At 44.4% G+C, this 26,643-nt stretch overlaps 1 protein-coding gene and 1 long non-coding RNA gene across 3 annotated transcripts in view; both read right to left on the bottom strand.

Annotated features, from left to right (window-relative positions):
* The window catches only part of LOC122624097 (zwei Ig domain protein zig-8), a 127,171-nt gene that overhangs the window by 12,343 nt on the left and 88,185 nt on the right, over window positions 1–26,643 (bottom strand). The window contains exons 5-6 of one of the 2 annotated variants that reach the window (XM_043803536.1): window positions 24,295–24,464; window positions 6,074–6,284 (exon numbers count right to left, since the gene is read on the bottom strand). In XM_043803536.1, coding sequence (XP_043659471.1) covers window positions 6,074–6,284; window positions 24,295–24,464 — 381 coding nt within the window. Of the gene's footprint in view, window positions 1–6,073; window positions 6,285–23,554; window positions 23,691–24,294; window positions 24,465–26,643 lie in introns of those variants that run through there. The other variant, XM_043803537.1, reaches the window with a different exon arrangement.
* On the bottom strand, window positions 22,129–23,561 carry LOC122624099. Its single transcript, XR_006326440.1, has 3 exons — window positions 23,404–23,561; window positions 22,656–23,344; window positions 22,129–22,593 (listed from the first exon to the last, which is right to left on the bottom strand). It is a non-coding gene; the product is annotated as an uncharacterized LOC122624099 (long non-coding RNA).

A 26,643-nucleotide genomic window follows, 5' to 3' on the forward strand; every position in this document is an offset into this window, starting at 1 on the left:
CATTCATGCGGTAGAACATTCAAATAACCCGCCACATCGAATACCCCATCACCACCACAACATTCCATCAGCCCCGGCAGGAATTTATGACCTTTTTACTTTTAATTTAGACAAGATGCGGGGGCGTTGTGTGGTGGGGCATTCCATTCCCCTGCGCTCCTTGGAGCATTCCGAACGGATTATCTTTGCTGATTTTTAGTTTTCCTTCGCTGCTCCAAGTGACCCTATACCATCTCCATCTCCATCTCCATCTCCATTCCCATCGCCACTCACCGACTCAATTACCAAGCGAATCCGACTTTCAGAACTATACAATGCATGTCAACGTGGCAGAACCATAGATTATAATTTTTTTTTAATATTTAGTTTTATTAAAGCGACGAATCCGTACGCAGTACTAGATTATAAATAGCTCAGTAATCAAGCCACCGAAATAAGTGTAAAGATATCACATAATGGAGGTAATAAGTGCAGAAATAGGTTATACAAAAAGTTTCCAGCTACTGCAGTTACACAATGAGCTCGCATATATTTTAGCTGCCACCATCTTGGCCGCGAGTGTAGCTACCTTGGCCTGCGCCAAGTGCGTGACCAGACTGCAAACGGCGATGGGCGAGATATTAGATATTGGGACAGTGCGTCCAATGGGGCTGGGCACCACCGCCAACTTCAACTCATTAATCAACGTAATTTGGAGTCCTTGGGAGAGTAAACGGCGCTTATGAATGATTCATGGCCCACTTTGGTATCTCTCCCCCCTTCCCCCCTCCCCATTCCACCTTTCGATTTCGGGTAACTTCTATTTGGGCGCTCTTATCGAATTAGTTGCTGCATTTGCGCCTTGCACTTTGATTAATCGACATGTCAACATTTGAGCCTAATTTGCAACTTTTATGCCGGCGCTTTCGAATGTGATTTATGGCCGAAAGGCAAACACCAAATTCACACACACACGCACACACACACACACACACACATTTATTGGCAGATTGGCGAAACAACCCAGGGAATTTAAATGCCCAATGTGGCTCCCTGCTCCCTGTCACTTTAAGGCATGTAAATCAAATAATAAATTTCAATAAAAAGACAAATAAAACCTATCAGACGTGTGTACGATGCTCAAAAGGTCGCCTCCACGAGCAGCCCATTTGCGTTTTCAGCTTGTTTACAAGCTGATTTTTAATGCCTGCCGAAGAGCATTTGATACTTGATATGTGCCTTAAGATTTAAGAGGTCTACGCAATGTCTAGGACCTCGCAAGGACATGCTAAGAATGGACCGATAGCATGTGGGAATGATTCTAACTCAATGAACGATGTCTCTTTAAATAATCACTTAATTCAGAAATTGTTTATTCACTTAATTCAGGAGTTAATTCAGGACAAATCACTTAATTTTTGTTAATATATATCAAAATCGTTGTACTTGTGCCTAATTGAATGCAATTCATACAGTAAATTGAAACTGCAACTATGGCTTATTAAAGTGCTATATATATATATAAAGTGCTATATACACTGATACACTTGCCCTATGAACCAGCCCCCAAAAACGCCTCGCCATCTTTAATGCCAACCATAAAAGTGTCAGCGTTTCGGTGCGGAGTTTTATATGTTTTCCTTGCTGTCATAAAGGTTAACGTAATGCCGCCTATAACAACACACAAGCACCCACTTAGACACAAATCGGGGGCGGTGGCAGGGGGCCACGCCCACTTTTTGCGAAACTGAAACTCCGAGAAGGCAGCAAAGGCTTACACGCTCATAAACCTTTATGCGTTTTCAATTGAATTGTCCCGAAGTTTTGGGCGGATCTCGAAACTCGCAGCTGGGATGGCGACCTTTATTTTTCCGTTGACTGTGGGTAATAAAATTTGTTGCCGTTGTCGCCATTGTTCTACGAGGCGCGATTTTATGATACCGTCAACATATTTCCACTTGGCAACGACACTGAGCGCCCAAGTCGACCATTTTTCAGACTTATTTAGAGCAAATAAGGGCGTTAGGTCATGCTTTATTAAAAATGAATGGGATATCCTATTTAAAGTATATATATTTTGGCTTACTGGATCACACCTTTATAAGTGATTCACCCCATATCCATGGCATCTTAAAATCTCCATTTAGTGAAGACTGCTGCGTTCGCCTTGAACTTTTAGTTCAAGTTGAAAGGCTACATGGGCAGTGGTTAAGTGGTCCCTGGGCAAAGCGCAACAAGCTCTTCAGCTCTTCGGGAACAATGGGGACAAAGGGGACAATGAGTTGGCTGCCACGTTGCTCGGTGGCACGTACACGATGCAACGGTTCAATAGTTGATTGGGCAACGGCTTATGAACTTGCCCCCCCACACATGCATGCATATATAAATGCGAGCTGCGAGCTGCGAATTGCAAATGGCGAATGGCGAATGGCAAATGGCAATGTCGAATGGCGAATTGCGAAATCGACTTTTGTCCGTTGATTGACTCCGCCTGTCCGAACAATCGGGACAAAAGGCAGTGCTGGCAAACAGCTTGCAGTTGACAGGATGCAAAGCCAGAATCTATCAACCGTGCATTATAAATTCAATATGCACCGCACACACGCGCCCAAACTCCATGCATACATATTAATGCCTGTACATCTATATATATGTGGCACTGGAATAAGCGATGGATTCGATTCGATACGATACGATTCGATTCGAATGGAATGGAATGGAATCGAATCGATTTGGCCGAACGGGAAATCATTGCACATTTGATAATCATCGAGAGCTCTGTGATTATTACGCCGAACGGGGACAAGTGTTGGCCCATTTAAGCCCGTTTTCGGTGTAACACGTTTATACTCGTATTTTGGCAAAAACAACATATTTTCTAAAATATTTTCTGAAGCTATGCAAGCAAACATTTAAAGTCTAGGTACTCTATGTGCACCTTCCCTGTCGTTTAGGCACATTCATAATTGCAGTAAGGACTTGCCACAATTTGTTTCAAGTAAATAACTAACTAATAACTATGTGTATGTCTGCATATCCATTAGATATCGCCTCTGCTTCATGTCTGTCTCCTTTTTCCCCCCTGAAAACCTAATGGTCGTACACTTCTGTGCCATAAACCTTCTGGAGCCGGGTTTGTCCAGGAAATTGACTTGAATTATTTGGCATTCGACGTATCGCATGGCATCGCCTGTCGCACCCCACAAGCCAATAACTTAACCGGCGATTGCTGAACCACCCCTCGCAGCGCCCAATTTCATGGCGGCTGTCGTCACTGACAAATGCTAAAAACTCACTCACTCACTCGCCAGGTCGCTCGATTCGGTCGTGTTTCGTCACGAAGCTTTCGTCACGAAGCCAATGACAGACGGACGCACTTTATTTGCTGGCATTTGGCATAACAAGCAGGACGAATGCCAGCGTTTAGTCCTCGACAAGCAAACTCACAGCTACACTGGAAAGAACGGGCTGCAACTTGAAATGATATTCAATATATATAAAAAACGAGTTTCTTTCATTACTAAACCAAACTTAGTTAGAAATGGGTAAATGCTAGAAGACAAAATACGCAGATTAAATGACCGCAAGTATCACTGGCTTTTTCGAGTGCAATGGACTCCATTTCGGGGTGTGATCTACAGTCAAAACCAGAATAATAGCCTGAGCTTGGGCAGAAATGCGCCGCTTCCCTGGCAAACAACCGCAAATGTGTTTGTGCGTGACTGCGGGCAGGGCCACGCCCCAGTTCGCAACGCCCCCCGTTCCCGTTCCGGTATCCGGCCCAACCTGCAGCCCCTATCCATTTCCGCTCCACATATATGCACACATACGTATGTATGTAGATGTAGGAGTATGTGTGTACACCCCACTCGAGCCCCGAAGGCAAAGTGTTGAAAGTGGAATTATGTGTGTTTGTGTTGACATTATAATAATGATTTGGTTTATGTTTATAGTCTGCTCCATGCAACCGTACACATGTTCGTCCTTTCGTCCTTTCCTCCGCTTCTACAGCGATTCTGATTCTGATTCCGATTCAGGTTCTGATTCCGATTCCTATTCCTATTCCTATTCCCATTCCTATTCCTACTGCTATTCCCACTCCTACTCCTTTTACTATTCCTACTCCCCTTTCAATCCCCAACGCCCCTTGCAACTTTTGCTGCCATGTCCATGTCCTTGCCGCATGTCTGCGTGTGTCTGTGTGCTTTGATTACTATTCAAATATTGTGACAGTGTGAAAAATAAACAAATTTGCATTATTTATTTTCATATTTGTTTGCTTTCGGCCCTGACAGTGACTCCAAGTGTGAGTCCTGAGTGCTGAGTCCTGACTGAGTCCTGTTTGAGTCCTGCCCAGCCATAAGCTTCATCTGCCACACCCCTGGAAAAACTGCCCCCCGTCCGACGACCGAAAACGGAAACTTTTCGCACGCTTTGGCCGCCGGAAAAGTTTGCTCGTAATTTTTTCCAACAATTAATAAAAGAAATTATGCATTGAAAAGAGCCGCCGAGGGACGTTTTGATTTAAACAAGATATCTACAAAGAGCCTAATGTATGAGGGTGCCGACGAAAAATGTTTGCAAAATGAGGGGCTTAGAAGGCGAAAGTGGGAGGGCGAAGTATCTGGGGATGTTCACTGTACTAATTGATTATAAATTTCAGAACTTTCGAAACTAGAGGGAAGACGTATGTATCTTTAAAGTTTTCATTTTTAAGGCGCGCTTAAAGTGAATAGAAACTTCATTTAGATATGGATTCTAAGACTTATGCAAGGAAATTTCAAATTTCCATTGTTCCATAAGAATTGTATTCCTCTATAGTTTATCCCTTGTGTTAAATATATGACGGATCTCTTTCACTCGGCCACTTTGCTGTGAAAAAGTAACCACAGCTGCGGTCATGACAAAGTAAATCTAAAATACGCAAAATATTGTGTGTCGTGTCATTAGTTTGCGGCGCCTCAAAAGAAGGCAACGTTTTCTTGGCATCGCCTTTTTCTGCCGCATAAGTTGTGATTTATGAGCCGAGGCAGCCACACCGCCGCCCATCCCACTAGCACCAACTTCCAGCGGCCAGCATTAGCAACTCCTCTCTGGGATACTCATTCCCAGTACAGTATAGTATCCACCATCTCAGATCATCACGCGCTTGGTCCTCTGGTCCTTTGGTCGCTTGGTTCTCTGGTCGCTTGGTGGCTTGGGTGTTCATCGGATGGGCCAGAATGAATCTGGATGGGAGAAACTGGGGGAAACTGGGGGAAACTGGGGGAAACTGGGAGAAACTGGGTGGCGGCGGCCTGTGAAAAGCCATAAAGTGCAAATGGTGCCCAGGGGAATCATCAAACAGCAAAAAGCTGCCATAAAACGACACAAACATGTGCGCAACACCAACACCGCGCGCCAGAGTGGAAATGGTGGCTGTGGATGGTGGACTCCGGGTGGCGCGGATGACTGCGAAATGCGGAATGCAGGGACACGGGGAGGGATGCTGAGATACAGGGATAAGGTAGCTGAAATGGAGACCCGGAAATAGATACCCCATCAAGTGGTCAACATTCGTTGGCATGGCTGTGTGTCTGTATGTCTGTATGTGCCCACCATGCCAGATTGGATATCAGTGTAAACATCAAAGTAGTTGGCAAATCACTCACACGTAGCCAACTAAAAGCGCTGTGGAGCTGCGGGGGCAGGTGGAGCTTGGTTGGGATGCTTGGTAGTGGGGAGGGGGAAGTGGCAAGTGGGGAGTGGCAAGAGGCAAGTGGGAAGTGGCAAGTGGTCGTGGGAGTTGGAGTGGGGGAAGGAAATGTAGATGGAGGAGCCATGCCGTGCATGGCATACAAATTGGCGGCAGTTTTGGGGCCACACTGAGCGAAATAACGACGCCGCTTGATTAACTTGCCGGGGAAAGGGGCAGATGGAAATGGGAAGGGGAATTAATAGAATAACAAGGCAACGAGGAAGGCAACTAAAGTTGCTAGTTGCTTTTGCAATATTTGCAGGACTTGAGTAAAGGGACTCCTACTTTGAGTAGCATCCCATTGGTAACTTACTTACTTAAAGTATTATATAATTTCTAGTGAAAACATGTACTCACCAACAATGTTCAGGTAGACGGAGTGGCCAATGGGGGGCGTGGTCGATATCTGGCACTCGTAGATGCCGGAGTCCTTGCGCTGCGCGTAGCGTATACGCAATGTCCAGTCCTCGGCGTGCGGCGAGTGCATGGCCTCGAATCTCTGGTCGGAGGTGTATGTGTAGCGGCCCACGGTCAGCAGGTGTATGTCCCTGTGTCGCACCCAGGACACCTGAAAGGACGAAAGAGGGGGTGGCACTTAGTACTGCGTTCGACGACGGCTGCAATGGTGTCGAGCTGCCTCCAAAGTGCAGTGTGCCAAACGGCAAAACTGACTTTTGGGGCTTTTAATTGCGCGCTTAGTCATCGATTTGACTTCTGTGTGTGTGTGTGTGTGTGCAGTCAGCCTGCACGAGTTTGTGTGTGTTTATTGCACGATTACAGGACATCCTTTGCGCCACACTCGCACACCCACACACGCACACGCACGCACTAAAGCCACTGGAGAGCGTCGTACGATAAACAATTTAAATGCCAAATTGAAATCGAATGTGGCTGGACCACTGCTTACACCGCAAGAAACGCGAGGTGCTTCGTTTGCAGTTGCTAGCTTACAAATGCTTGAGATTAAAAAATATTTATAAAGCCATCGTGATGTTTTGCTAACTGATGTTTTGCCCATGCAAACTTCTTATTTAAAATTGTTATTTAAAAAAACACTTAGTTTCCCGATTTGGTTTCAGTGTCGGATTTGCTGAGCTTAGCAGCACGCTGCCTTTTGCGGCACACTCGCAAAGTCCAGGACTAAAGGACCCAAAGTGCAGGACTCGCCGCTCCTCTCTATGCTCTTTGAGTTTTATGGCGAATCAGCAGCCCCCTCGACGGCTCTCAACTGTTGGCCATAATTACGCGCCGCTTAACTCGCTGCCAGGGGCGTGGGTAAATCGCATGGCAGGGGGGGTCTGAAAAGGGGGGCGGCCAGGAATCGTGGCTGACAAATCAACAAACGCATCGCATTTGGGGTGCGGGAAAAAGGATTTTCGGCTGCGGAACGTTGACATCGCCTGTGGTCTGTGGCAATGGCGCGAAACAATCGCATGCCTCTGAATACGGGACGCCATTGAGGATTTGGGATTTCGGCATTTCGCCATTTCGGATTGTGTTGACTTTGTTCCACTGCCCGCACTTACATACATACTACATACATACATACTACATACTACATACTATATGCATACTACATAGAGAGGCTGACCAACTTGCAGCGCCACATGCACAAACGCCCAGTTTCTGCATGTTTAAATGCGAATTGGAATCGAACATTTGGGATGATTGGCAAATGGAGCGGCAGCTCCATTGAGCAGATGTCCCTCTGACAATCGTCCTTTTCCTCTTCCTCTTCCGCTTCCCTGGCGCATTTTCATATTTCCTGCTCGGCCACACACTTCAAAGCAAACGCTGCGAGAAACCACGTGTCAGATGCAAGTGATATTACCTATTATAAGCAACTAGTATTATAATATTCTTGTATTTATGATATTCCTGTTATCCCCTATACATTGTGTAAAGGTTATCAGTTATATTTCGAATACACAAAAATTACTTTCAGTTTTTTTCCTCTCTGCAGACAATCCATCGAAGTATACTCGTTTTCTATGCCCTGGCAGTTGTAATTATTTTAAGGCACTCTCCCCGCTTCACCCTCCTTCGATGCGGCATTTAATTGCACTTTTGTTTCAAAATGCATTTTACTGGAGTCCCACTCCATATTGGACATGTTGGTTGGACATATATTAGTCCCTATGATTATTTGTTCCGGGTTTCTGTTGGTTTTCTGCCATCACCACTCACGATGACAGAAAACTGGAATTTGTTTTGCTCTGGGAATTGAAACTGCAACGAATGGGCCAAAAGGATCTCGCAGGAAGGATTTGAATATGATTGATTTCAGTGTGGCCAACTGCGTTTGTGATGCTTAACAATGACAAAATTAACCTACAGATAAACCAACCCCCCGATAAACTACCCTGCAGGTAAACTACACTAAACCATAGATTAACTAGCTTCCAAATAAACTAAGACCCAGAAAAACTAACTTCCAAATAGAATAACTTCCAGATAAACTAACCTCCAGATAAACCAGCCTCCAGATGAACTAAGCCCCAGTTATACTAACTTCCAGATAATCTAACCCCAGGTAAGCTAACCTTCAGATGAACTAACCCCCTGATATACTAGCTTTGAGTTACTTTAACCCCATATAAACTAACCTCCAGATTAACTAGCCTCCAGCTGAACTAACCCCCAGTTACACTAACCTCCAGGTACTGTACTCGGAATCGCAGAAAAAAGAACCAGTGACCCCAAATGCGGTTTGTTTAGAGCGCCATGTATTTTGTAGCTCTTGAAGTATGTTTGGTTTAGTCATTACATACTGTTGGTAATTATTTTGTGCGGCTTTCGGGGCTGTTAATGAATTTGTTGTACAATTTGCATCAGCAATCAGCAAGTTGCATTCTGGGCATTCTCTATGAAGGCAATTAGGTAATTACGACAACATTATTAGCAAATTAATTTTGATTTTATGCGCCGGATGCCACACGCCAAAAAGAGGATTCAACATTTTGCGCAGCCCTCTTGCATGTCCTGTTTCCACTGTATATCCTTAAGCCCCCCTCCCCCCTTCACTGCCAACAATATAGGGATATTCACTCTGTGTTTTCGCTGTGCAATCGCAAATTGCGCATTTTTGTTGCATGTGTTGCATGGGTTGCATTTGTTGCATCGCTTTCGTTGTTGCCGATTGTGTTGGCGGCAGGCCAAATGATTTGGCAAGGAAATGTGTGAGAATGGAATTGGAAATCGGGGGATTTCGCGATTGCCTTGGCCCATTTAGCAGTGCCAACATATATTCCCAGCTATATATAATGAAATAATACCCAGCCAGCCAGCTTACCTAATGAACACGTTACTCTGTGTTCAACTTAAAAGCGCACTTTTACCTCATTCGATCGAGTTTACCTACAGCCCGCAGTCATATGGCAAAGATTAAAAACCAAAGCTAGAACAAAGTGGAAAATTGCACCTAAAATGCTATTAAAATGTTTCTTTATAGCCATTTTTATTATAGCCAAAGGGAACGGAAATTGCATTAATCGCAAGACGCCCAAAAAAAAAACATACAAATATTTATGCATAAGAGTGGAAAATTGATGAGATGGCAGCCTCAAAGTGAAATACTCGCACACCGAAAGCCATTCAATTCGAGGCTTATAACTTTCCAGAATCTCTATCCTTTTCGCTTGTTCTCCACAATAATTGGCGAAAACTCACGCTCATACTTTCGCAATCCTCGAGCTCGCCAAATATTGTTATGCATAAATTTGATTGCATTTTGATTTCAGTCGGATTCGCTCAAGTCCTCCTAGCCCTCCTGCCATCGCCATCGCCATCGGATTCCCTTCATCCCAACTGGCAATGCAATTTATGGTGCTCCAAAAATGATTTCCGCTGCTCAGTACTTCAAAAATCATAGTAAGCAGGTCTATTTCTGTGCCACCAGCACTTGTGTGTGTGTCTGAATGATGATGATGATCTGAAGCCATTATTCTGTGCTACAATATTTCCATTCACTTTTCGATTTTGATTTTGGTTCTGATTTTGCTTTGATTTTGGTTCTGGTTCTGATTTCGATGGTAGTAGCATCTGTTTTCCCAGGCGCTCCAAATGAAGTGACCCACACGCCAAAAATCCTTAAAATCTGCAATCACAGCCCAGATTCTCGACCCGTGGCACACGAACAGTTGCCGGTTACAGCCATTTCAAATATGCCTCTGGCTTTTTGGGCATCCACGGGCAACATCCGCCCCCTTTCCGCCCTCTTTTGTGTGCCAAAAGGGGCGTGGCCCCTGGCAGACGAACGACAGGAAGCGAAAATCCAGCAGCAGCAGCAGCAGCAACAGCAGCAGAAATGAGCAAAATTATGAGTGCAGAATTTTCTAATTTAATGTGATTATTATTTGCACTATCTTGCCGGGCGGAGATGGAGCCGGGCTCAATTTATTTAGCAACATTTTCTGGCCAACATCACGGAAGTGTCATTAGTCAGGTTTCTGTGCCATCGGAAACGGATGAGATGGAGAATCCTGGCGAGAATCCTGCGGAGAATTGGGGGAATGCAGCCATGGAGCTGCGAGGCTATGGGGCATTTTTAATGCCAGCAAAATCTTTGACTTTAAATTCAAATTTGCAATTCAATTAGAGGCAGGTAAACACGTGAAAACGAATTATAGTTATAATTCAATTTTGTTTTAAAATGGGTTTAGTACAAGCCTTAAGCCAACTAAACAAAATGCATTTAAAAGGTTAAACTAATTGAATGGAATTGAATTTTATTTAAAGGAAAAATATTGGTAAGCAGAATCCTTAGTTGTTTTTTAAGCAGAAGGTTCACTTCAATTGCAGTTAACTCAAAGACAGACCCATTAATTGTGCTGCTCCAATAATAAATTGCTAGTCGGAAAGGATGGGAAATGTGTAAGAAGATATAATAATAGCAGAAATATGCTTTGTAAATGGCAATCATGAAATGTATCCTTCTGTGAGGCAACAATAATCCGGAGGATTGTTAGTCCCGGGAAATCCTAAGACACTTTTTGCTCCCGTTTCCGTGCAGGAGATTGCCGAAATGACTTGTGAGTTGTGTCTGTTTTGTATGTGTGGGTGGGAAGGTCGACCTGTGCCACCCCCTGTGCCGCAGTTGGGGGGTTTTGGCACTGATTGGCACTTCATTTCGACTGCAGTCGGACTCCCAGCTCAGTTGCCAGGTATCCACATATCCACACATCCAGATATCCACATATCCAGGTATTGCGAGGTAGTCCCAATCAGCAGCCTCTCACGTGCAGCAACAATGGCAAGAATAAACTAAGCAAACAACTTGGCACAACAGCCGTGCAGGCAAGGGAAAGTACGAAAAAAAAGAAAGAAGGTCTGTGGAAATACGGTGGAAATTGGGGAAATGGGGAAATGGGGTGCACAGAGTGAGAGTGAAAGAAAACAGCTCCTTACATATTCAAAAGCAAGGACATCTCATAATTTGCGCTCGTTTCCAGCGCCCAAGCTCGGTGCAATATAAACCAACTAAAAAGTTTCACGCAGCGCAAACTTTTAGCCTGCCAGTCACCTAAAAAATAAAAACGCAAAACCCACTGGATATTCCCTAGTAAATACAAATAATAAAAAACTAGAGGAAAAATCGAGTAGCAGCGGGGTAACAAAGTGTCGCCGGAGCAAAGAAAAACAAGCAGCGAGCAAAGCGTCGTGGAAAAAACTTGTCAGCGCGGCTTTGGGGACACATGAAGCACATGCCGCAGTCCCGATTCGACTAAGGAATTCACCGCTCCTACCACACACAACCAACCCCCCCTTCCCCTTCAACCAAAAAAAGGGAGAAAAAATCAAAAACGCCCCTCTAAAATCCCCCCCCTGCCCGGCAAGCCAATCATCAGAAGGGCGGAATCCTGAAACCTCCTAATGTCCCTGTTGTCCGTGATATGTGTGCCACCGAAAAACAAGAGGATGAGGGTGAACTTTAAGCAAGTCGAATTGAGAGATACACTACACTCGGAAAGGCATGTTCTAAAACATAACACAATGTTGCAGATTGGGGGGAAAAAAGCAACTACTTTGGTCCAGAAGTTGAAGCATAATAGCAATTTGTTTCTACTAAAGCCTATAGTTTACATAAATAATGTATTTCCCAATCAATCACAAGTTAACTTTGCCCTTTATTACGCATCTCATCACATCTTGCTATATAATCTTAAAAGTTCGGTTATAGTTTAGTTAAATGTAAAGAATTCTTATTTAAACTTGATATATATTACATATTTCCTTTTAGCCGCCAATTTTTACGAAAGTCTTTCGTTTAAAAGAGTATTCGTGGCGAAAGGGAAAGGCGAACCCGAAATCTTTTTGCCATAACAAAAAGCCCGGTTACGGCGACTTTATCGGCGCTCCGGACGGAAAACGCGGCGGACAGATTCAGTGGCTTGGGAAGAGGAAGAAGGGGAAATGGGGAAAGAGGGAAAAGGGGAAATGGGGAAAAAGGGGAAAAGGGGAAAAGCTATGCCCCGCATCCCGCCTTAGTTTCCCTTGTAATGCGATTTTCATTTCTTTATTCGCCGCTGTTATTGGCATTTTCCTTGTGCCGCTTTCCTTCCCCCTTTTCCGCAACACACTTTTCATTCATTTTGAATAGGTCGCGGGAAATGCAGTGGAGTTTCGCTTTCCACTCGGTCTCAAAGTTGAGAACTTTCGCATAGTTGCAAGTTGGCAAGCAAAGCAATATACTTTCTAGACGGAAATTCAATTCGTCAATCAATGGAAAAACCAACTGCAATGATCTTGAAAGGTTACAAAATATTTATATTATGCTCACAGATCTGCGAGGAACTGCATCGTTTTTTAAGTATTCAAATAGTTTAAAACCATAATTTTGCATTTTATTTACCAATCCAATGGCGTACAAAGCCGTCGCGAACTTGGTGATAAAACCCTACCAGTAACCGCTTGCTCAGCTCAAGTTTATTTGACTTTGGCAATTGAAACCTTCCCTCCTTTTTTTGTGCGGTTGCTGTTTTCATGTTTTTCCTTCTTTTTTTTGGTTTTTTGGCTTGCTGTACGGGCGCCGCAACTGATGTTGGAAAATTTGCTACAACTGGAGATAAAAAAGGCAAACCAATTTGCAGCCACAAGGCAGTGCTCTGAATCCCCAGCACCACCAGCACCAGTAGCCCCCTCCCCCCTTAAGATCCCCCGCAATCCGCAATCGGTTTCCGTCTGGGTTTTCCCGGCTGCATGTTTATTTATTTTCACTCTGGCTCGCATCGCTTTGTTTTATGCATGTCGCGCATCCTGGCAGCCAAAAAAAAGAGGATAAAGGATAAGGGGAGGATAAATAACGATAGCGGGGCGGAAGGAGAAAAACTGTGCAAAAAGCCACTTCCGGCACTTACAACGACACCTACGCATGGCTACACCCACCGAGGGGCTTTCGCCGCGCACTTTTTACTTTTTTCCGCCGAAACACACACTTTCACCTCGCATTCTTCATTTACCGCGCACACTGCGAGAAATCGCCACTATTGCTTAGTTTGATTTCGAGATATTTACCCAACAGCTGGAAGGGAATGTCAGCTTTGGAAACAGAACTGAAAGCAGAATTATTAACTTATTTTTCGCAGTGTACTAGCTGGAGTTTTCAGCTGCTGCGGTAGCTGTCTCCTGTCACTGCAGCAGCAGCAAAAAAAAGAGGAAAAAAACTGCCGAGTCAAGTCGAAAGTTGGCACTCCACACCCCGCCACACTTTGCTGCCGCCTGCCAACGCCCATTTAAGCTAAAAAGTAAACCAATTGTTAGTTTTAATGGAATTTATTGGGTAAATATTTGCTAAGCACAAGAAATTGCTTGTGAACATTTGTCGTCGTTTGGTTGATTTAAGATTAAAACTTTCGCAATGACGACAGTGTGCTGTTGGGTTTGTTGGTTTGGTGGGGATGGTCAACCATGCCCACTCCATTGGCTGCCAATCAAACCCAGTGCCTCAATGACATTATTGCTTTTAATTTATTTTGTATTCTCCGATCCCACTTCCCTGCCAGAAATACCCATAACCATCCTCAATATCCCAACCATCCAACCATCCTTGCATCCCTTTCGTATCCATCCCCAAACATCCATCCATCCATCCAGTGTGCTTTTCTCTCCATTTTCCTGTTGTCTGTGGGGGCTCTGTTAAAAGTTTTCATTACTGTTTGTTAGTTGACGACGTCGCTTTTAGTTAGTAAATGTCTTTCCGAGGCGATGGAGATGGGCGAGATGGGGGATGGCTTTTTATGATTTATGCTCGACCAAGTTTTAAGACAGTTCCTGCTCCAGCAGCAGAGCAGCATGACAAAGCTTTTGTTATGCATCTTTTAATTTGGTCAATAAATGTCGTACGAGGCAGGACCTTGGGGAGGTGGGGGTGGCGCAGGATGGGTTTTGATTAGGCCATGGCTTTGTGGGGGCCGGCATGAATGCCGTTAGGGCCAATTTGCTCGAACACGTTCACTCATTAGTTTGCCCCACTGCCACTGCCACTCCCATTCGCCTTTAAAGAGGGATTGGCCTTGTCAAACAATGGCCTTGAGGGACCTGGGCTCCTCACTTGGTGGGTGGCTGCCAACTGGCTATCTGGTTATCCTGGCTATCTGGCTATCTGCTTATCTGGCGGCCTGTGTCCTGGGTTCTGTGTCCTGGATCCTGGCAAGTCCCGCCTTTGTCTCTAACTCTCTGGGGGTTGCCCCTTTTCGGATGTCTACATTTCCTTTTCCCAAAACTAAGCATGTTGCAAAATAATAAAATAATATAAATGGCAGCAAAATTAACGTCTTAATTAAATTGGAAAACTGTGCAGCTCATGTCTAGCTATCTAAATGAAACCAGAATGTAAAACTAACGCCGCACATTGCTGTCATGGCTGCCATGTCACAATCCTTTCGAATAACAGCTGAAATAAACTCCGACTTCTGACCATTTTCCCCGCGTGTGGCATGTGTAAATACCTGAACTCCATGCACCATGAGTCCACCATGTAATGGCGCCACATCCGCAGCAATTGTCGTTGGGGCGCAGCCTGCTGTTCAATTATTTTACAATCGACTTGTCTGAAAACATCAATGGGTATCGCCCGGGGGTATCGGCACAGCATGAACGTGCCCCATGCCACCCATTAGTTGGCAATCTTATTGTTGCTGACAGTGCTGCACTGGCACACTGTGCAAAATGGGTTTCTCATCGCCATTGTTTGTTTCAAAACGTATTTGTCTTATATTTACCTCACTAAATTTGAAATGGAGCAATGTATATGTTCAATTAACATTTGTACACTATATAAATTATTTAACTTGTGCTGTTATGATTTACTTCCATCGTTTCTCACAGTGTACTCTGCCAGTCATCTGGCTTGGTATCTGCCAGTGGATTCCTTCTTGGGGCGCACCTTTTGTTCGCCTCCGACGACGATGCTGATTATATCGAGTTGGAGCTGCCCCACGCAGGCCACGCCCCCCCGCGCCCACACTGGGGGCGCAAAGTCGCATTTGTTCCACTTATTCCACTTGAACGCTTCGTTAAGAGCAAACTTTCGCTCTAATGTTTTTCAGCGCTTTTCTTCGCTCCAAATGGGTGGGCACCCTGGCATTTCGCTGGGGGAAAACTTCTTCGCGCCAATTGTCGAGGACAGCAGGACACGGGGACAGCAGGACACGGGAACATGGGGACATGGCAACAGGGACATCGGTGGCAGGACATCGTGGACAGGGACAGGGACAGGGACACGAACACGTTCCACGTGAAGCCTATCAAGTGTAAGTACAACCCGGACCGTACACGAGCGCAAAAAACTTATCTAATTCCAAATTAATCTTGCGGAAGGGAAATCGATGGGTTTTATTTGCATATCAGCCGCGGGCACTCGAAAAGAAATCATTTCAATCTTAATCACTTTATCTGGAGACTTTTAAGTTACTGCAGTTGCCTGAGAAGTGATGCAATTAAAGAAATATCATTAGATACTACTTCTTTTTCAAGTTATTTTAGTTTTATATTACAGGTACTTTTCAACTTCATGTTCATGGTTTTGGAAATGGTTGCTAAACTATCACTACAGAATTAACCCGCTTAACTGTAGTATTTTTTCTGCGAGTGTGCTTGGCCGAGGACTTGACTTGGATTTGTGTGAAAGGTGAGATGAGGCCGGATGGCGGAACTCCAGCGGAATGACAACGAGCCGAGACCAGGACCACCGAGAGGCGACCTTGTCCTGTGACGAGTGGGTCGGCGTACGTGTTTCGCTTAGCGCGCGTCGAATGTCCTGGGTGTCCTTTTCCATGCCCATTTCACTGGGACCTAGTCCAACATCCCCCATCCTGCTGGCCAAGATTAGCCTGATCCTAAGCCAAGCCGAGCCAAATGGCGAAGCGCACTGCGGAGCGACATTGACAAAGTTTGCACAAAAACGATGTCTGAACTGACAGCTAAGTTGCCGCTGGCGACAAACGGAAATCACCTGCAAGGACTCGCCTTCGTCCTTTCTTTGCCCGCCTTCCTTCGCTACTTTCTACTTTCTCCTTTCTCAACTTTTATGACAGTTTTCATTTGCCGCCGCCGCCGCCGCTCTCCTTTTTTTCTCCTGAATTTCCTTTTCCAGATATCCTGTGGCACATCCTTGCGGTTGTTTCGGTTTTTAGTTTCCAGCGCACTGCGTCTGCAGCTCCTTTTACCTCATCTTATTTCTTGCCGTGTAAATGTTTTACGACAACATTGCCTTTGACTTGGCCAAGTTACAAATGAAAAACAAAAAAGGACTACGATTATGAGTGTATGAGTGTGAGTGTGTGTGTGTGTGCGTGCGTGTTTAAGGACGAGTGCCGCTGACAAGCTCGTCGTGTAATTTATGATTTATGCCATTCGGACTGACAGTTGCTGGCATTATAATTCCGACCCTCGCCCCTTTTTCGTCCTTTTTCAGCAGTTGTCGTGTGCAGTTGCTGTTAAAATTCCACTTCCACTTCCACTTCCGCTTCCGCTTCGTTTCGTTTGACTTTCGCTCTTTGATTTGGAATTATGCAATTAAGTAGCCAGTTCCTTGCGAATCATAGTTGTATGGGGCATTTGGGCGAATAGGCATCATCTTTTTGCCCAGAGTTGAAGCCTTTAAACTGCGGATTTGATTTCTAAGGACTTTACTGCATTTATTCCAGCTGTTTGTATATTTCTTCCATGACTTAAGCTTATCTTCTTTGGGGAATTATGAATTATGCTTTATTTTGATTGCTCAAATCCTCTTTTTTCAATTGGGACTTACTCCTCCAGCTTACTTCCGCCCTAATGAAGCATAAGTTTGGGTTGTATTTTCATATTTGAAAACTTCCCAAGCGTAAGTAAATTAGAGTAGGGTTAGAACTACATAGCCACTCCTTCGGAAGGGCAGACTCTGCTTTGATTGAAGGCGTTGGATAGTTTTCCGGAGCAGCAAATTCAGTTGGGGACCATTGTTTATTTGGGGACTTATGCTTTGGTTTCCGGTTGCCACTGTGGCCATTGTTGTCCCTGGTTTTTTCGTCTGCCCTTTGCTGTTTAATAAAGCAATAAATAAGATGCACGACTGCTGTCGGTTGGATGGAAGTGGGAAAAGTGGGAAAAGCGGGAAAAGCGGAGGGAGGGCAGATAGCACGTAAGGAAAATGCCGGAAAAGTGCCGGGGCCCGGAGATTTTGCTTGAGCCTGATTGGCAAGCTGGCTGGCAGTCGATTGGACCTGGATCTGCAGAGATGTGTTTAAGGATGATTGATTGCAGGCCTTAACTCGATGGGCGGCTTGACATCGATAAATTTGCGATAGGTGATGTTTTTCCCTGTTGGCTTCTTAAACACACTTTGTAATGGAAATCAGAACGTTGCCAGCTGTTGATTTCAAACTATCACAAATACTTAAAGGAGAAGTTAAGACCGAAACTAAATAGCATTAACATTGGATATTAAATCCCAGCACATGCGGTATTAAATGCTAATTGAATATTTGCTATAATAAGTATTGTCTACTTGGCTGGCAAGATTAAAAGCTATAATAAATTCCATGTGTGCAATTGGGTTTATTGGCTCAAATTAAATGTAAGGCTGCACGGCATAACACACAGTATTTTTGGGACCATTATCTCTTTGCACAGCCCATTTGGAAAGTGGTCATTTGGGGCACTTTCCCTACTTTCCCCACTTTCCCTGACCCTCGATCCAGTTTAGCAATTTCGATGCGGAGCCAAGTATGCTAATAAAAAGTAAGCAAGACAAAGCCAACATAAAAGGAGGAGTATGCTGAAAGCCAATAAATATGCAAAGATATCGAAATAGCCCTCAAAGGGGGCGGATATGGATGAGTGGGCGTGGCACGCTTACCTGTGCAGGATACACTCGCACAGTATGAGCTCATACATATCCCATATGGTTACGCATTTTTCCATGCGAATATATTTGCCAATGTGTCTATGCACATCGATATATATAGTATTTGTATTTGCCTTAAATCACTCATACGCAACGTTTTGCATTTTGAATAATTTATTATTCTGTTGCAAAAACGTTTTTCCATTGCCTGCCAGCTGGCTGCGAAGATGGAAATTTATAAAGTATATATATATGAAGAATACATATATGAAGAAACGAGGTGAGCGATTGCAAGTCGCATGAATTTTTCATAGAGACACGCAAAATATTACTCATACGACTCATCGGTCACCCGAAATTGTCTTTGTCTTCTGCAGATTCAGTGGCAGATTCAGTGGCAGAGGCCCATAAAAAGATTTCGGCGAAATATAAATATGAAAATTTCACCGAAATTAGCATAAGAAGGCCATCAATGGCACATCGCTCAGCGAGGCGGGCTGAAAATGGTTTATGGTTAACCAGAATTCGGCAGGATGGCCGAATTGTTTGATTTGCCGCGGGTCCTGCTAATGACACTCGCAGGACACGTTCCAGGATGCGCCGGCAACAGCTTTCCATAAACCGCAAGTGTCCGATCCTAACGAGCTAAACGGTGGGTGGGTTTTGGGTTTTGGGTTTTCTGCTGGGTGTTTGTGCCACACTGTTTCAGGTGATTGGGGGGTTCGGTTCTTTCCGGCAGGTGGTTGTTATCCCCTTGTTGTTTGCCCCTTCGCTGACTTGTTTTCCGGCTTCAATTGCCGGGGGCGTTGAAAATTCGTAAGCGAAATTGAATGAAATTGCCCGGGCAACAACAACAGCAACAGCAACAGCAAGATGAAATAATAATAATAATAATAAGAAGCAGGGGACCATCCCTTTACCATCCCTTTACCATCCACGTGTCTTGGAACCTGGCACGTAACGCAATTTCGCTTATTTTATTTTATTTTATTTTATTTTTTTGCCTGGGCTGCGGGGCAGGGAAATTGTATTTAAATGCCGGAATGGTCGCGCCTCAACCTTTGACCCAGCACATTAGTGGGCTTGGGCAGAGGGGGAGGGGGGTAAAAGTGCCTGCGGGATATACAGGATACATATACTCGCAAGGTGAAGCAATCACCGGGCACATAAATCAGAAGCCATTGACGAAGATAAACGATTTGGATGGCTGCTGCATGGTACATATATGGATATACTACTCCATGTGTATCTGCATGCATATGTCACCTGGCAACCCTGGCAAAAACAAAAAAAAAGGCAACCCTGCTCACACCCGAATCTAATTGGCGCAGCCGGAGCAATTTGTTATATTTTATTGGGTTTATTGTTTGCCGCTTTTTCACAGGGAAAAGACATTAGGAAAATGTGGAATTTATTGAAAATTTGCATTGCCATTAGTTGTTGTCTTTGTCTCAAAATCAAAGTGCTAGAGAAAATTACAAGTTAATTGTTTTTTTGGGATGTAGATGACATTATTGAAGTAATATTGCCAAGTATAAATTCTGTTTTAATTCGATTTTTCATGACTGACTCTCGAAGCTAGTTTTCTCCTTTTTGTAGAGCTTGATCCAAGGACTATGTTCGCTGAGCTGGGTAAGCACACTTGAGATCATTAGCTGATTTTCTTTTGTGCCCGCATGTGCAGAGACATTTTCACCGCGTTGCCCCTGCCAGCTAAGTAAATGCTTGAAAATTGACAGCTGACACAAAGGCAGGCGATTGTTGTTGCCGCCCGCCCGCCCGCCATTTTCCCCCGACTCCATTTTCCGATTTTCCGGCTGCCATGACAGTCGCTCAGCTTTTCAACTTTCCACTTTTGACTTTCGCAGCTCAGTTCGGTGTGCCCCTCAGATGGATTTGATGTCACCGCGCCCCGTGAAGCGGATAGCGAAAAATATTAAACATTTCTTTGATTGATTTGCTTTTAGCCGGCAGGGTGCCACGCCCACTTTCGCCCACCTTCGCCCACTTTCGCCTTTAGAAGACATACATTTATAAAGCGATGACAACACACGCTTACAAGAGAAGGAGAATGTGATTTCTTTTCGCTATGTAAACATACATTTTGATATAATATTTGATTTAGGGGCGCCGAGCCACGGGGCGTGGCCATATGGGCGTGGCAATCGATGTGTCTAAAGGGGATTTTCAGTAGGAAACTTTGGCCATTCGAGAAGAGTGATTTTTTAATGAGTGCCCAGGATTTTGTTCTCTACGCGCATTAAAACTAACTTAATGAACGCACTACGAATTCTCTTTTCGGCACAAAGAGCAAGGGGATAGTGATTTTTGGGCTGGCAGAGTGGAAGGCGAGGTCATTCGTTTGACAGTGTTGCATTTTTTCTTCTTTTTCTCCTTTTTTCAGCGAAAGCAGAAAGTTCTTCTTTATTTCTCCTTACGATGGGATACTGTGGTTCGTGCAGTTGCTTTTAGTTCTGTGCCGTCGAACAAACAGCCAGAAAGTCAAGGCAGGCAAAAGGCGAGGGGGCGTGGCAGGCACACACACACACACACAGATACAGCTGGCTAAGAGAAAGAACGAAATGTATAAACGCAATTTTTAATCTTTTTTTTCTGTGCGTGGAGAAAGGCTGTGACTTTTAAAGAGAAAAGAACAGAAGTGCAAAAACGAAGACAACTTTTTCATAGGGTAAGGTGCCGAAAGAAATGCTTAAATATTTGAGGGGTATTTTTAAACTATTTCCTTGAAAATATAACTTTAAGGATATAACGTTTAAGGATATCATTTTTTAGAATTTTAAAAGTCAGGAAGGACATTTTTCACAGTGCCTGCAGAGCTGACCTGCAGATGGTCCTTTTTTGCCACATATGAAAGCGAAACGAAAACGCATCAAAATAGCTGCGCCTGCCACCTCAGAGGAAGGAAGGGGAAAGCGGGGGGAAATTGAAGGGGGGGAGCAGGTGATGGAGCCGCTGCGGTGTCCATTCGGAAAACAAAAGGCCAAAGATTGGATATGGGGTGCACCAAACGAGAAAAACGAGACGGGAAAAACGAGTAAAATAGGGAAAAAAGGAGAAAAATGAGAAAAAGGATCGAAAGGATCGAAAGGGCCGGCGGAACAAGGGAAACCAAACGGAAAAGGACGAGGCGCAGCGAAACCTCACACGCTAAATTGCATTTTCAATTGTTTTGGGGGCAAAAGGCTGAGTCCAGGGGCTATTCGGTATACGGTATTCGGTACTCGGTTGGTGGCAAGTGGCAAGTGGAGAGTGGAAGGTGGAATGTGGAACTGGGTTGTGTTACAACTGGCAGTGACAATTTACTTGTAAAATCAACCGCAACAATTTCAATTGCAGTTGCCCAGAAATGAACGGCGTTCACAGTGGATTTTTTTAGCCCAAAACATAAAAACACTGCGAGAACTGGAAAACAAGGGTTAAGATAAAAATATGTTATAACAATTTTCATATTAATATTTTATATTTCTTTTCAAAAGGTTTAGAACGGTTTCCTTAGCAGCTTAGTGCACTTTTCCTTGTTATCTTTTTATAATGCCTCTAATTTATGCAGTTTTAAGTGCAGTATTTTCGAAAGAAACTTGGTAGTTTTGTGGTTGTGGCCACTGTACCTGGCCAATGGGCTCCTCGGTCATCATGGTCACGATGTCGTTGTCGTTGTCGTTGTCGTTGTTCCTTCTGTGGCTGCGGTCATTGCTCAGGGCATTGACAATTCAATTGATGCAAATCGATGCGCATTCCCCACACGCACACACACACACACACCCACACATTCCATGCGGCACACACTCGCACACCCGCACAATTACACACTAATGAACTACATGCATTGAGAATTTGGAGCACCCATTAAAGACCCCATCGCCACCCGTGTAATTCCCTATCTGCAGCCATTGACATTCTGCGGTGTCGAAGAAGCCCTGACTTGCGGTCGCCGCCTCTCGAAGACCGCAAATGACATGCTCCTTCAGTCGGCGCCACCAATCAAAACCCAACCACCCAGCCAGCCACCCAACCACCCACTCAACCACCCAACCAACCACCCAACCACCCAGCCAACCGACACCACCCATCAAAAAGCAAGCCACGCAAAGTTAAGTGGAGGCTTTGTTAATAAACACTCGGCAGCCGCCAAATCGCGTTTGCTAATGAATTGCAAAGGGAAATTTGAATGTCGCCCGATTTCCCTGGCATTCGCAGGAATTGGCCTACTACAAAGGATGCCTTGGTAACAAGGCTGCTTAAATAGTCGAGTACATATCTAGTTAGCACATCTTCAGTTGTTTAAATTATATTACAATTCACAATCAAGCTAGATATTCGTTTCATAACTTGTAAACTATAAGATTCTTGCCAGAAATCGCACTAATTCGATTGAATATTTCTTCAAAAGCTGAGTAAATTATTTGGAGACTGTGCTGCATACTTGATGGCGCCACTTATTGTGTGGCATAAAAACGCGCTCGAAAATTGTTAAATCGCATGGAAAATGGCTGCCATTAAGGGACATGTGCAAGCTGCAGGCTACGGGATCTCTCTAGAAAATGAAACTTGTACACTCTGCGGCTGTGGTATATATAATATAATTCATGAACTAACATCTTCTGAGTAATTAGGCGTCTGGGAGGAAATCAACTGATATCCCAGGCACGGGCGACTGCCGAGTAATAAATGGCATGCTGCTCGACTGCTCAACTGCTCGACTGCTCGACTGGTGATTAATTACACAGTATTTAGCCAGCTCATCAGCTTCGATGACCGACGCACAAATGCATACATCACGCTGCGAGTTTGGCCAGTTATATATATAGTGATATTGGGAAGAGAAATCGGGATTTATGCCAGTCAGGTAGCATAAACTACTTGTGAGCATAAATATTGCTAAGTAATGGAAAGGATATTTCGACTTAATGAAGACCTAATCCATTCAACTCTTCGTGGACTGTAAGTATTCAAATATAAGTATATAATATACATATGAGATATAAGTAATATATCGCGGATATCCTGATCGCTGAGCCAGAAGGATTACTCCACGAATATCGGCTGCAGAAAGATTGAAGTTTGTGATGGATTATTGACCCTTGAAGTTTACAAAATATTGCATAATTTAACTATCTATCCCATCCAATAGTTTGTCGGCGAAATAAGTGATATCACGAGGAAAGTGTACTTAATTGGCGGTTGTGTTTGCGCGAAGGACTCGTAATTAGCTGGACGCGTTCATAACCGCCGTTTGACAGAAAGGACCCCACTCAGTGCGAGTTTGGCAGCCAGGATCTCGCCTTCTGCCCGAAATAGAAATGAAATAAGAGAGCTGGCAGCGAAACTCGAGTCATTCACTCACTTTGTCAAACTGAAATTAAAACGGGAAGCGAGCGGCGAAAACTTTTAGTTTTTTTTTTCCTTCTATTTGTTCTATTTTTGGGCTTTTAGGAGGTGAGCAGGAGGATGGGGCAGGACTCGAACTTGCTGGACGCACCACCACCACCACTCACCTAATAAGCCAGCGGAGCGTAAAAATTTTGAAAGTTTTATGGCCGCGCGACACTTGAGGAGGAAACTTGTTAAAAGGCGGGGGACTCGTCCGTGGCATCCACGGCATCCACGTCACTCATACGCAGCGTTGCACCACCAGCACCGGCACAAACTAAACTAAATTCAACTAAAATGAACTGAACGGAGCGAAACAGAAGAACATTCGCCACGGCTTTGTTACTCGCATTGTTTTTCCGATTTCGCTCGCCGGCTGCCAGAGTTGAAAGTTCAAAGTTTAATTTGCTAATTGTTTAACAGCAGCAAAAGCAACAGCAGCAAGAGCGCTGCAAATGCAACTGCATTTTCCAGCTGCATTTTCATAATGAAAAGCGGGCGGCAGCTTACAACTTTTCACTCGCAGCCCGGAGGGCCAGGCTAAAATCCGCAACCAAAAACGACAGGCGACAGCTGCCTTCTTCAGCCACGCCCCCTCCCTCACCCGTTTTTTTGGGTTGCAAGAGGCGTTAGTTGGCGTTAGGGGGCGTGGCATGCTACAGCTGCAGCTTGCAGCTGCTGCAACTGCCACTGCAACAGCAGCACTCGCCGCCCTGTCAAGCGTAACGCCTTTTGACAAGTTTGCGCTGCGAAACTTTTACTTTTTTATTCTCTCATTTCTTTTTTTTTGGTCAAGTACTTTGAAATTATTATGCACAGCATCCACTTGCCGCATCCCCACTCCAGCAATTTGGTGCGTACTCACCGTGCGATTGCCCAAATTCTTGACGCGGCAGGTCAGCTTCACCGTCTTGCCCACGAGTCCTGTGATGTTCGTGCCGATGGTCGTGTCGAAGGTGGGTCCTCCGGTGCCGGGCGTCGGCAGGTCCTGCAGGAAGTCTGTGAAGAAGCGCTTCGAGGCGCCGTCCGTGCAGCCTGAAAAACAGTGGCAATAACAGCATTTAGCAGGGTCTTAAAGCAAAGAAAAGCAAAATGTTGGGAAGGAAAACCCTTGAAGGGGATGCCCTAATATTGGCAGGACTAATATACTGTTGTGATATATACTTACAGCATATTCTAACAATTATTATGCAGTGTTAGAAATGCTGTGAATTATATTCTATTAATCTATAGGCATTATTCACATGAAAGCAATATGTTAATTTTTCCATACTGATTAATTTCTTATTACTTTTACAGCTTGCTTGTGGTAATAGTGGAATAGGAAGTTGTTTTGCAAGTATCCGCTTACTTACTTTTCCTACTAAATGCTCCACAATTAACTACCAAGTCAGCAGAGGTTTTGAGTAACATAATAATGGTAGTTACGACCTGTTAAATCACCTGACAGCCCCGACAGGCGAGTTTTTTCCTCACATACAATTTCCCCCGCCCACCCCCGAAATTCCCAGCCCTTCAATGACTCCAAATGACAGGTGGGCGTGGCTGTGGCAGGGGTGGAAAATGGCTTTGTTATCAGATTGTATTCCTTTCCCAAGTTGTTTGCACCAGGTCGCGCCCGTATATTTTTCTGAGAAATGCATTCGTGTCGCTGTCGTGTCTCAGGTAATAATTTAAAAATTAGTACATTCGAACCCCTGAGCTCCCCCCCTCCCTCTCCTAACTTCTTGTACTCCAAAAAAAAAGGAAAACTGCCAGGGGGCATTGAAAAATGCACTTAACAAGTGTTGTAAGTGCTCCACATATCAATATGTGTGTGTACACGTTTTTGTGTGTGTGTGAGAGAGTGTTTGATGGTCTTGGGGTGTTGGTGTGTGTGTGTGTGTGGGTATGTATGTGTGTGTGGGTGTGGGTGTGTAATGCCTAGCCAGGGCCATTTGTTGACAGCGTCATGTGGCGTTAATTGCCACTTTACAACGAGTGGCAATTTGGAGCCGATCGAAAGCCAGCTCCCTTGCTCAACACACTCCCAACTTCCAAACACACACACACACACTCACACACTTAAGCAGGACTCTGCAGGACCAACACACAGGCATACATACGTTATGTATAAATATACACAAAAGAAATAACATATGTGGACACGCCGAAAAAGCAATCGATGCTTTATATTTATTTCTCAATGTATAAATATTTAAACTCACATAGCATTAATATTAGAAGCATTAGCCAAAAAGCTTTCTTTAACTTTAATTTCTTTAATTTCTTTAGTTAATTTTAAGCATAACAAAATATAAGAACTATATTGATTAACATAGAATAGTAATCTTTTGGAATATTTATCAAACTACGAACTAATTCTTTCTGTGCAACTCCAATAAGTACACATACAAGCTGGCTACATTCCACAGCTGTTGCCTCGCCTCCCTCGTGAGTTTTCCCACCGCTTTTCCCTTCCAGGCAAGTGCAACAAAGGATAAAAGGACGAAAAAAAACAAGAAAAAAAGAGAAAACGTCGAAGGGAGACGAAGGCGGGGAAGCGCAAACAACAGCGAAAGGCGAAAATTACTTAATGAAAATGGCTCCGAAAGGCAATTAATTAAATGATAAACGCCCATATTATATGCCCAGTAGCTTGTTTGTTGTTCTGTAAGCAGTTTATGTAACATGCTGTACTCTTTGCTGCGAATATTCGCCGGATCGGGGGAACTGGCAACTGGTAACTGGTGTCTCCACCGATAAATGCCCCCAAGTAGCAAATTGGGGCTGGCCAGATACAGATAAGTTTCACAGTTTCAGCTGAAGGCACACACACACACAGGCAAATAAATGGGGCACATCCTGCCAACTGGCCGTCTCCGCAACGCCACCGTGCCACTTTCAATGTGCTGCCAACAGGCGGGAGTCAGCAACCTGAAACCCAAACCCAAACCCCGAAACCAGACACCTGCAACCTGCAGCCTGCAATGTGCAATGTGCAACCAGCAACCTGCTACTTGCAACCTGCAGCTTGCAACTTGCAGCAGACATGACTGCACACTGGCTGTCTGCAGTTTAGCTTGAATGGCTAGCTTCGGTGGCAAACACCCAAGGAATGCGCTAAAAAGCTGAAATGATGACAAGCACTGAATAAATCGGCGCCTCTGTAAATAAAACAGAGGAAAGCTAAGTAAAAACTACTAGGAAAATAGTAGAAAAACATATTTGTAAA

Source organism: Drosophila teissieri, chromosome X (genome assembly GCF_016746235.2).
Source record: "Drosophila teissieri strain GT53w chromosome X, Prin_Dtei_1.1, whole genome shotgun sequence".
In the NCBI taxonomy this organism is placed as follows: domain Eukaryota; kingdom Metazoa; phylum Arthropoda; class Insecta; order Diptera; family Drosophilidae; genus Drosophila; species Drosophila teissieri.